Source organism: Meriones unguiculatus, chromosome 3 (genome assembly GCF_030254825.1).
Source record: "Meriones unguiculatus strain TT.TT164.6M chromosome 3, Bangor_MerUng_6.1, whole genome shotgun sequence".
NCBI lineage: Eukaryota > Metazoa > Chordata > Mammalia > Rodentia > Muridae > Meriones > Meriones unguiculatus.
The window spans coordinates 34,227,391-34,238,283 of record NC_083351.1 but is presented as its reverse complement, the minus strand read 5'-3'; the positions used below and the strand labels follow the sequence as shown (position 1 = coordinate 34,238,283).

Sequence of the window (10,893 nt, the reverse complement as noted above, 5' to 3'; positions counted from 1 at the left end):
CTGGCAAGTCTGAACAATCAACACAACACCATCCCTTTTACTTTGTGTGTGTGTGTGCACATGTGTATAAACATGGAGTCCAGAGATCAATACATTTGTGCTCCACCTGATTATTTAAAGCACAATGATTTGGCTAGACTGGCTGGCCAGCAAGTGCCAGTACTAGGTTTACAGGGACATACTGCTGTACCCACTTCTTTCCATTGGTACCGGGGATTGAATTCAGGGATTGGCAAGATGCTAAGGTCACTTGCCACCAAGCTTGTAATTAAAGAACCAACTGCCCCAAGTTGTCTTTTGATCTCCGCACAACCCGAACCCAAGATAAATAAAACTTAATAAAATTTAAGTTATTCATGCTTGCATAACAAACCCTTTATAACTGAGCCATCTTCCCAGCACTTCCTTTTTCAAAGGTGATACTGCTTCTCAAAATTAAGCATTTCACAGTTAAGACAAAAGCACCATTGTAACAAAATGCAAATGTTTAATTTTTCAAAACTTAACTAATGAAAATAAATTATAGACAACCTTCAATATTTGTACATTATCTTCATATAACTATAACAGTGCTTTCAAAAGACATCTTGTAAAGTATATTTTCACAATACAATGTTTCAAAAATAGGGCAACATTAAAGAACATTAGTCTGAAATATATCTCACAATGCTGAGAGGTATACTTTAACAAATTAACCGTATTTTTATTCAAAATAACCTGGCTTTTACTGACAATTATTTTTTGTCCATTTCAGTGATTTCTTGGATCCAAAATAAGATCTGTGTATTTATTTCTTTGAAAACATCATTTGTTGATCGCCCTTTCACTGCCATGGAATGATTTGCCTTCTCAATCCAATGGATTTTACTGGGAGCTTGCATTTTCTGTGCTACTTTCTCCAACAAGTTCTAAAGAGGAAAGCGAAGAGGATATTAGACTCTATTGACATTTAGTAAAGGATTATCCTTCCCTCATCTATACTGGACTGATTCAAGAGTTTCCATTAAATACCTGCTTTACAGACAACTTTATAGACAATGAAGTTTATAAGGAAACATCTACAGCAGAGGCAGTCCACTTTTCTCAAGCAATCACATCACAGAATACACCAAGCATTTGCTGACAAGAAAAAGTTAAGCAGATTACTCAAATTGTTTTTCCAAAACTCTTTTTCCCCTCCAAAAATTGTGTGCTCTGGGAAACAGGCTAATATTCAGTAAGATATGAATGCCGCCAAAGCGCACTTTGGGGTTAATAATAACAATCTACCTAAAAGTTACGGCAATAAACCAATGTATACTTGACTATCTCCCAAATCATAACAATTATATATTCTTCAAATAAGGATTAAATGTATTCATCAAATCCCTTTGGAGAGATGTGTTTTGTTTGTACGTTTTTATGTTTTCCAAAGATAGAGGGTTAACAAAGACACAAACTAACATTAGACAAATAAGCATTTGTTTGTTTTGTTTCTGAGACAGGGTGGAAGTAGCACTGGCTGTCCTGGAACTCCTTAGACATATAACCATGCTGGTCTTCAACTCTCTGATAGCTATCTGTCTTATGAGTGTTGGGATTAAAGGTGTGGGTTATGGTAACCCATGATTCAGATGCTGAGTGTGACAGGTAATAATCTTGCCCCCAATATGTTTCTTTTATTAATACAAATATAGAGTTCCAATTCACCTTTTCACACATTTCATCTGCTGAGCCTGACACAAACAGTACAGGATCCTTTATACGAAAGAGATCTTCATCTCTGAGTTTATGCTGCTGCTTTGGATGGTGCAGTGGGTAAGAAATACAAATCAGACCTCGAACAAAATCATCAGCGTCATCTGGCTCAGCATGACACATTACAGAAGCAGCTGCTCTTGAACCCATCGAACGACCTATAACCAATTAAACTCAATTAGAAATATAAATATTTACATACAATAGTAGTGATAGTATGGTAAAATTAGAATTTCTATTTTTCACATTTATGGAGAAAAAAAATTACAATTCAAGAAAGTGGCAACCAACAAATTCCAATGGTTTTAATGGAAACCTACAGATTTATGAAAAGCTAAAAGCTAATTTGGCTTGAGCCCAATTTTAAAAAGAATCAATTATTTTTCTCAATACTTAAAAGGATGAAGAAATTCTTTTTCAATGAATCAACTGGAAGAGTGATAAAATGCTGTGAATAAAGGGAGAGCAACTTTTAACACACAAATGCTTTAGATTTGCTTTAAGCATATAAAGTACTTCAAAATAAAGCATCAGGGTTATGTATCAAAACAGAATAACTCTTATTTCCTGTTATCAATTTTAATATTATAATACAATTAACACTGAAGCTTACCTCCGAGAAAAACACCAGCAAGTTTGTATTCTCCTGAGGTCTTTAGGTAATTCTAGGTAAATCAACCAAAAAATTATCAATTCCTCTCATATCATATTCCACTAGATATTCTTATCATTAATGAAGTATAGAAAAATTTATGCAAAGACAAATGTACAGATTCTTACAGGAGATACAGTTTTTTTTCCTCTTCTGGTCATGTATTCACTATTAATCCTTATGTTGGTTAATATGTCAGGGAAAAATAAATTTGCCTTTATAATATTCAAGCAGTAAACTGTTGGGACACACTTCAGGAAATGGAGTTGTGTTCGAATTCTGAGTGCTTGTGAGAAAACTCCAAGAAAACAAGAGTCTTGTGATTTCAGTTTCTTCAAAATACTGAATTGTTCTTGTTTTTATGGTCTTCCTAGGTGTAGTGCATAGAAGTGAGTTTACTTCAGATGTTATTCATATGCCTCTACAGAGAAACATTTTTTTGCCATGTGTGCTTGTTTTTGTTATTAAACATTTTATTCATGTGAGCTTTCTTAACCCTCAGAGTCTAACTTGCCTGATGCTCTGAATACAGTTGGTTATTGCATGAAATTTTAGTCTGCCTCATTTAATGGCTCCATTCCCCCAGTTCCCATCACCTGTAGAGCTGTAAACAAAGTGGCACCCAGTAACCTGAAGTCAGCTATGAGATAAGACAGTAAGGACTCTTACAGAAGGAAGTGAATCGAGCATTATAGGGCAGAAACCCGGGAAGGCTTTGCCTTATGTTGAGCTTGTGCATCATTTCTTAAAGAAAGGAGAAGGGGGAAAAAAAGGGCTGGAGGGATGGCTTAGAGGTTAGAAGTACTGGCTACACTTCCAGAGGTCCTGAATTTGGTTTCCAGCAACCACATGGTGGCTCACAACCATCTATGACGAGATCTGGTGCCTTCTTCCCATGTGCGGGTATACATGTGGACAGAGCATTGTGTACATGATAGATAAATTAAAAAAAAAAAGGAGAAGGACAGGTATCAAAATTATAACTACTGACTGCTTGCAAGTTGTTTATGATTATGTCTGTTCCAGAAGGAGGAACTTTCGATGAAGAAGTACGGGGCAGACTCTAAAAGAATATTGAAAAGGCAAAATAAACAAGGGGAAAGATGCCTGTTCAATTTTGGGTCACTTGAGCATTGATTCAACTTGTTATTAAAATACTTAAGGAAGATAAGGAGGATACTAAATATGACAAAGAGATAGCTAATTCCTCGAATGGCCAAAAACTCAATTAAATCTTAAAACCGATAAAAAGGCAAAGAAGATTTCTTCCTGGGCAGGCAAAATCAAAAGTAAAAACAGTATGAACTATGACAGTGACAAGTTCCCTCAGCTCCCTTACTGGAGCCTCCTTTAAAATACATATCCTCCATTGTCTGAAAATGACCCCGAGTGAAGAACCTTGTAATCAATCTAATCTTGAGTTCTCTCCACTTTTTGATGAGAACTTTGGAGAACCTATGAAAAAGCTACCTTTACAACCTAGACAAGCTAGGGCATGGCTGGAAAAAGTACTTTGTCTACCCACCTCTCTCCAGCCTCATGAGCTGTGCTTAGTATTTCCAGTGTAATTTCAACAAAATTAAAATGTTTACCTAATTATGCACTAACCAATCTACTTAAAACTCTAGAAAAAATAAAGACTGTGCTGGACAGCCCTTGCACATTGTTATCAAGAGCAAAGGAAGAACTACATCTCTTTGAATCCAGACTAAAAGAAGCATTTGTGTATTAAGTGGACCTTTTGCTGCCTTTAAACTTCCTTACTTTCCCCACTAAACTGTTTCCTGTAGGTATTATAGCATACAGAGAATAAACCCTTAAAATGGAATTATTTATACCAAAAGGGCCATAAAATACTTGACTGCTTCACCTTTCTGTTCTTGTTCAACTAGTAAGAGGAAGACCCGATGCTAGTAACTATCATATAGGTCTCTTTTCAAGCTATACTCTAGAATCTTTTGGTCAATATAATAATGTAACTAATAGTACGGAACATAGTTTGGATTGCTGTTCGAGGTGGCAGAGTATTATACACAATGCTTTCACTGTTCTAATATTATAATTTGCTTGCTTATAGAAATGTTCATGAATCAAAGGACAATATAAAACATCTAAAATAAAAACCATTCTGGAGATCCTGCTATTAAAAAATAAAAAAGGATGAGAGATGTCAGAACACAGTCCAAGAACTCTGAGTGCTTGGAGAACACTCCAAGAAAACAGGGTAAGAGTCTTGTTATCTCAGTTTCTTCAAATCACATAATTGCTCTGGGGATGTGTTTTTATGTTCCTCCCAGGTTTTGCAGATAGGAGTGAGTTACTTCAGTTTTTGTTATTCATATGTCTCTATGGAAAAACATTTTTGTCACATGTGCTTGTCATTGTTACTGAACATTTTACTCATGTGATTCTTTTTAACCCTTAGAGTATAACTTGCCTGATGCTCTAAATAAAGTTGACTATTGCATAAGATGTTATTCCACCTCATTTTTAGGCCCCACTCTTCCAGGCTCATGACACCTACTAGAGAGATAAACAGTAAGCCTGATAAAGGAAAAATTATTTTTTTTTAAAGCTGGAAGCTGTAAATTTGATGAAAATACTAGCATCTAATGTAAATAATTTAAACAAAATTTCAGTGTTGACCTTTACCCAGGGCTTTTAAGTCATGCTTATGAACAACATATAAAGGTGGTATATTTGTACATGAATAGTATAGTAGGTTTTATTCTCTAGGATTGGCAAATCTATATTTTAAAGTTAGATTGTTTCCAGTGAAAAAATTCTAAGTAGTTTCTTGGGCAGCAGTATGAAAGAACACTTATGAGGTCAACATTCATCTCCATGAAAACAAACTGATGACAAGAGAAATATAACCATTAAATAATCTCCATGTACTGGCAAGTTTCTAAGAATACTCAGAAAAATATTTATATCTAAAAATCAAATAAGATGACAAAATATCTTAAATTTATAAAGAATTTTAAACAGAACCTTATAAGTAAATACATTTTTCTTACCAAAACTGCTTTATATGCCTTAATTCTGTGTACAATGTTAAGGCCTTTGCAAGTAAATCTCAGGCAAAAAAATCCATGAGATGCAAGATGGGATGCTAGTGACATCAAATGAGGAAGATTCATATCTCCTGATGCTCCATGTGTAAGAATTATTCCATATGCTATGTTCTTGTTAGGTACCAAACAAACGGCATCCAGTAATTTATTTCCAAAAGGTATTTTTAATTTAACCTAAAATTCAAGAGAATAAAAAGATATTATTTTCTTGACTGAATTTAAGCAACTGAGTAAATAAACATATTTGTTTTATAGGACTCGTGACTAAATGCATGGCCTCCAAACAAACATGATATTTATAGTATTTAAGAAGTGTTTACTGTCGGGTACTTAAAGCGCTAATGTATTAACTCATATAAGCATTCCTTATAATTCTATGAGGCAAGTACTATTATTCCTACTTTACAGATAAGGCATAGCAGATTAAGTAACTTGCTCAAAGTTACATAGCTATTAGCTAAGAAGCAAAGTCAGGTAGTCTTGTTCTGGAGTCTTTACTCTACAATACTAGTTTTGTATTGTCTCTATCTTGCAAACTGAAAACAAGGCTAGTACATAGAATTATATGATAATCAATGAAAATTAGTCCGTTTCCCCAGCTCCCCCAAAAGTTAATCTGAAGATGCTGAACATATGAAAATATCTTACCTCTGTATGACTCATTTTCACTGCTGAATAGTAAACATAAAGCACATTACATCCAAGAAACAAAGGGCATCTCCCTGAAAAGAAGACTCTGTTATGAAAGGTTAGCTGTCAGACATATATATGACACCAGAACAATTAATGAGCAGATCCAAAAGCTGAAATAAACACAATCAGAAACTAGTTCTCTACAAGCTGATATCTCTCTCTATATTTATTAATTAATCATGTATTACTTTCAAGATTTTTATGGGCACTCAAAACTAATTACAAGAGCTGGCAGATAGTATATAAGATAAAGCAAATGGGATACACTGACATAGGTCTTAAAGTAGTTTATTCCAAAAATAGGATGCTGTATCTTTACAAAAATATTTTTGTAATCTATTTATAGGAATTTTCATTCTTAGCTAGGCATAGTGGTGCATGCCTATAGCTCCAGCACTCAGGAAGGCACAAGCAGGGAGATCTCTATGAGTATGAGGCCATCCTGGTCTACAGAGTAAGTTCCAGGACAGCCAAGGCTACATACACAGGGAAACCCTGCATCGAAAAACAAAAACAAAACAAAAACCAAACTTTATTCTTATTCACCTTAATGTAATTTCTATATATCTACTAATTTTCTTTATCATTTCTTTTTTAATACAATCTCAACCATTTTCAATTTAATTTCCCCGCAGCTATTAAGTCATTTCTATCATGTCATTTCCCCCCTTCTGTGTAACAAAAAAAGTATCTATCCACAATCCTTGTCATGTGAATCTACTGACACTAGGTTTGGCTACTGGAACATTTCCAAGTGCTACTTCTAAGTTGAGCTTTGGTGAATTCCTAGAAATTTGGTACTGAATTTCACCCTGAACCCATAGAGAAAAACTATCCAAGGAAGCTTTTCATTTTCAGTGAGAGTCCCATAATGAAGACAGTTCCAGCAAAACTGAAACCAAATTAAAGCCTATAACTCAGTCTATATCCAACCGATCTGAAGAACCACAGCATAAATGGGCATAAGACACTATAATCTTTGTGACTATTATCTATTCTTTTCTATTGTAAGAGAGCTTTCATTTTCAGCATATCATCGGCATCAGAATTTCCATTATCACCCATATGCCTTCACTGGTATTTAGTAGGTTCAAAGCTCAAAACATATCAAGAATATATTGTCTCATTTCACTTTTGCCTTGCACTCAAAACCTCTCTCGAGGCAACTGGCATTATTTGCTTCTTGTGACTCTTTCTAGGTATATTAAACATGTATACTCACATGTAAGTATATTTGTAAGAAAAATTCATGGGAGAGGAAATGCTACATCAAATAATCTGTTCATAATTTTAAAAACTTTTTATTTAAAAATAGGCAATACATACATTTATCTTTTGTTATATATACATATGTGCAAGTGCACGTGTGTGTGCCTGCATGTGGAGGCCAGAAGTGAACATCAGGTGTCTTCCTATATTACTCTTGCTTATTAAGACACAGTCTCTCACTGAACTTGAATCTCATCAATCTGGGTAAGCTGGTTGACCAGCCAATAAGCTTTAGGTATCTAACTACTAGGGTTGCCAGAATCTAGGCCTGGCTTTTAAATGAATGCTGGGGATCCAAAGACAAGATTCTCAGCTTTTACATCAGCTGAACTGTATCCCCAGCTCCCAGTACAAAATTGAAAACAAAAAATGTAAACAGCGAGATCTCTTCACACTTTAGTATTAGATTTCTTACTCCCTGCCAAAAGCAACCACTGCTAACTTGTGTTTATGCTTCCTCATTGTCCTTTTCATCCCACCCACACCTGTTGAGCATGGAGGTTATTAATCTAGCTACTAAAGTTTTGGAAGTTGAAAGAGGAGTGGATGAAGAAATTATGGCTTTAGGGCCTTTATTTTCATAAATATATCCTTACAATTAACTAACTGCCTTGGGTCCTCCAGTTAAAAAAAAAAATCCTTTGTCAAAAATACGCCTCCTCCTCTTCTAAGCATGGGGAACACAATCACTTCAGAGGGTGAAATGTGGGAAAGTAATTGAAATATCCTACTGCTCCTCAAAAAGATTTAACCTAACTAACCTAACTTTTACATCATCCACATCAATGCACTTCCACTTCCAACTCTATCTAGTACTACCAGTTTCTGTGTGTTTTGAAGGTCATAATTTATTCAGGGTAGTTTTACTGTTCCCTACTGCTGGGTTAGCCACTGCTTTTTAGAGTCAACTGTTAATATTTCCCAGGTCTCTCTCCCAGTGACTTTTTGTCCAAAAAAAAAAAAAAAAAAGGCCAGGTTGGGTGGGGCCTGGACTGAAAGGCAGAAACAGGAGAATCACTGCAAGTTTGAGAGTAGCATGAACAAGACCCTATCTCAAAACGAAAACAAAACAAAACAAACAGCCCCCCCAACCCCCTTCCCTGTAATTTTAGTGGCATTTCAGAAGGCAGTAAAATTAGATCCATGTTTTCAAATTAACACCAAACTAGAAAGCTCTTTCAGATTACCTTGGGGTTTTATTTTTAAGAAAAACTTTGCTTTCCAGACTCCACGCCGAATTTGTTCTACGCTGCTTCAGTGACCCTGAAAACGTCGTCCCACAGGATAACAGGGTAATAGCTCAAAGCAACGGATAGTGTCGATTTTATCTCTAGCTTTTTTTTTTTTTTTTTTTTTTTTTTTTTTTTTTAGATAAGGGAGGGCTGAAGCCTGGCTCTGCCTCAACGTCTTCCACAGCAAATGGAGAAAACTTCAACAACCGGGTTAGAGGCAAGGTGGCGACTGACACACACACACACACACAAAACAAACGCAGCTGATTCGGTACCAGGTCCAAACGTTAGGAGTAGAGCGGAGTTTGGGGGGAGGGGCTGCTTCCACCCAGAGGTGGTGTTTTACGGTCGTATCTTCCCACTAAGCCATCAAAACGCCACCGTCACCTGACTTCCACTTAAAAAATAAAAATAAAATAAACATTTACGCCTTGTCTCTTACGTCTGCACCGTTATGCTGGCTGTCACCGGGCGGACAAAAATGAGTTCTAGTCTTGCCGGGGTCGACCGACCAACGGAGCCAAACAGCCAAACCCGGGGTTAGGGGGTCGGCGGGAGTCGTCGTTTGTTCGCTCAACGACCGCTCGAGTCCCGGGCCGGGCAGGCGCCCTCCCTCGGGCAGACCTCACGACTGGGAGGAGGCTCCGCTCCCGTCACCCGCGACAGCCCACCGGAGTCGCCGCGGCCCGGCTCCGCCTGCCCGCCGAGCCAACCCCGCGTCCGCCCTCCTCGGCCAAGCCGGCCACGGGCTACTGCCCGGCGGCGGCGAGCTTCCACGCGCGCCTCGGGCGGCGGCCGACAGCCCCGAGGAGCGGCCCCGCTGCCCCCGCTTCCCGCCGCCGCCGCCGTCGCGCTTACCAGCGAACGCACGAGTGACCGCCGGCGCCCAACCGCCCTCACTCTCTTCAGGGAGCAAACTAACACGCTCGAAGCGACCGCCTCGCCGCCCCCGTCAGCGCGGCCCGCCACTGCGCACGCGCGCGCAGGCCCCGCCCCCGAGTCTCGTGGGGGCGCGCCGCGGGGCTCGCCGGGAAGGAGAGTTTTCCGCTCGCCTGAGCGCGGCCCCGCCTCCCGCGGGCGCCTGGGGGTTGCGATCCTGAAGCGGGGATTAGAACGTTGGTGCAGCCAAGCGCGGGAAAGCCGCTCCTGTCGCTACCTTAGCCTCTTCCGGTCCGATCGTCCCTTCTTAAGTCATGGAGTAAACCCTTGCTAGCCCCTTCCCCGACATGGATTCCTTATACCCTTGGCTTTGAGGCGCGTCCAACCCGGTGCCGCATGCGCACAGGATAGCTATGCGTGCGGCCCAAAACAAAACAGTGCACTCAAAACATTATTTATTTACGTATTTTTATTGCTTATTCATTTATTTTGCGACTTAAACTTTCCCTTTTTGGCGACTTGGCTGTGTAATTCGGTGTGAGCTTTGTAGATGGCCAGGTCAGAAAAATGTCAAAAGGTTTAATGCTTCTCACCTGTACCAGGCTACCTGCATTACCTGTATTAGCCTCAGGCCACCAGAAGGGTCCATTGCTAGCAAGCCTGTGCCCATCACTTCATGTGGCAGTCCCAGAGGGAACAGGACCCATCCACTCAGTCCCTCCTGAAGTCTCCACGCTTCCCTCTTTAGAGTCAAATAACCAGAATTTCCTCTTGTTCTTTCCGTGGACTGCCACCTCACTCCCAACCGACCAAGCAGGGCCCACTGCAGAAGTTTGATCCTGTTGTATTTCCTCAGAGTGCATCTTTAACTTAGGACTTCATTTACATGTCATTGTTTTTCTTTTTCAGGCCTTTCGGAAGTTTAAACTTCCTTAATGAAGAAAAGGTAGTTGTGTGTGTGTGTGTGTGTGTGTGTGTGTGTGTATTTGAATCTCCTATATAAGATAACTCCTGACAAATGTTTGCTGAATGAATGAATCCCCCTCAGGAACACTGGACTTGGTACCTTTTTTTTCTGACATAAAACATACTAACAATTAGGAGAAAGCCATTTATCACAGTACTTTCTAAATGTCTGCTAATCTTTCTTCCTTCCCTCAGTCTTTCCATAACCCTCTTCTTCCTCAGCCTCTGCTGATGTTAATGGAGCTAACACTGAGATGTTTCAAGGGAAATTTTTTATTTTATAGCCAGGCCAGACTTAACACTCTCCTCAAGAGTAGGAGAATGAAAGCAACCCAGGCCATAAACAGGAAAGCCTTTTTATGCTAAATGAGCAAATGATCAAACAACA

The 10,893-nt window shown here is 38.9% G+C and overlaps 1 protein-coding gene across 3 annotated transcripts; it reads right to left on the bottom strand.

Moving 5' to 3' along the window:
* Positions 1-467: 467 nt before the first annotated feature.
* On the bottom strand, positions 468-9,664 carry Tex30 (testis expressed 30). 3 transcript variants are annotated; one of them, XM_060379834.1, is made up of 7 exons: positions 9,519-9,607; positions 8,616-9,057; positions 6,115-6,188; positions 5,410-5,640; positions 2,351-2,402; positions 1,690-1,895; positions 468-908 (listed from the first exon to the last, which is right to left on the bottom strand). In XM_060379834.1, the coding sequence occupies exons 3-7, from the start codon at positions 6,127-6,129 to the stop codon at positions 735-737; spliced, it is 678 nt and encodes a 225-aa protein (XP_060235817.1). In that variant the 5' UTR covers positions 6,130-6,188; positions 8,616-9,057; positions 9,519-9,607; the 3' UTR covers positions 468-734. The 3 variants fall into 3 exon arrangements, with proteins under 3 accessions (XP_060235817.1, XP_021483583.1, XP_021483584.1); XM_021627908.2 differs by lacking the exon at positions 8,616-9,057 and having other exon boundaries at positions 9,519-9,664; XM_021627909.2 differs by lacking the exon at positions 8,616-9,057 and having other exon boundaries at positions 6,115-6,202; positions 9,519-9,642.
* Between the last annotated feature and the right edge of the window lie 1,229 nt (positions 9,665-10,893).

Excerpts from the sequence above, each read along its gene's own strand:
- Tex30 (XM_021627908.2), bottom strand. Across the intron at positions 2,403-5,409 it reads AGGCATATAAAGCAGTTTTG|AATTACCTAAAGACCTCAGG; the intron begins GTAAGAAAAATG and ends TGATTTACCTAG. Across the intron at positions 1,896-2,350 it reads TGCTGGTGTTTTTCTCGGAG|GTCGTTCGATGGGTTCAAGA; the intron begins GTAAGCTTCAGT and ends AATTGGTTATAG.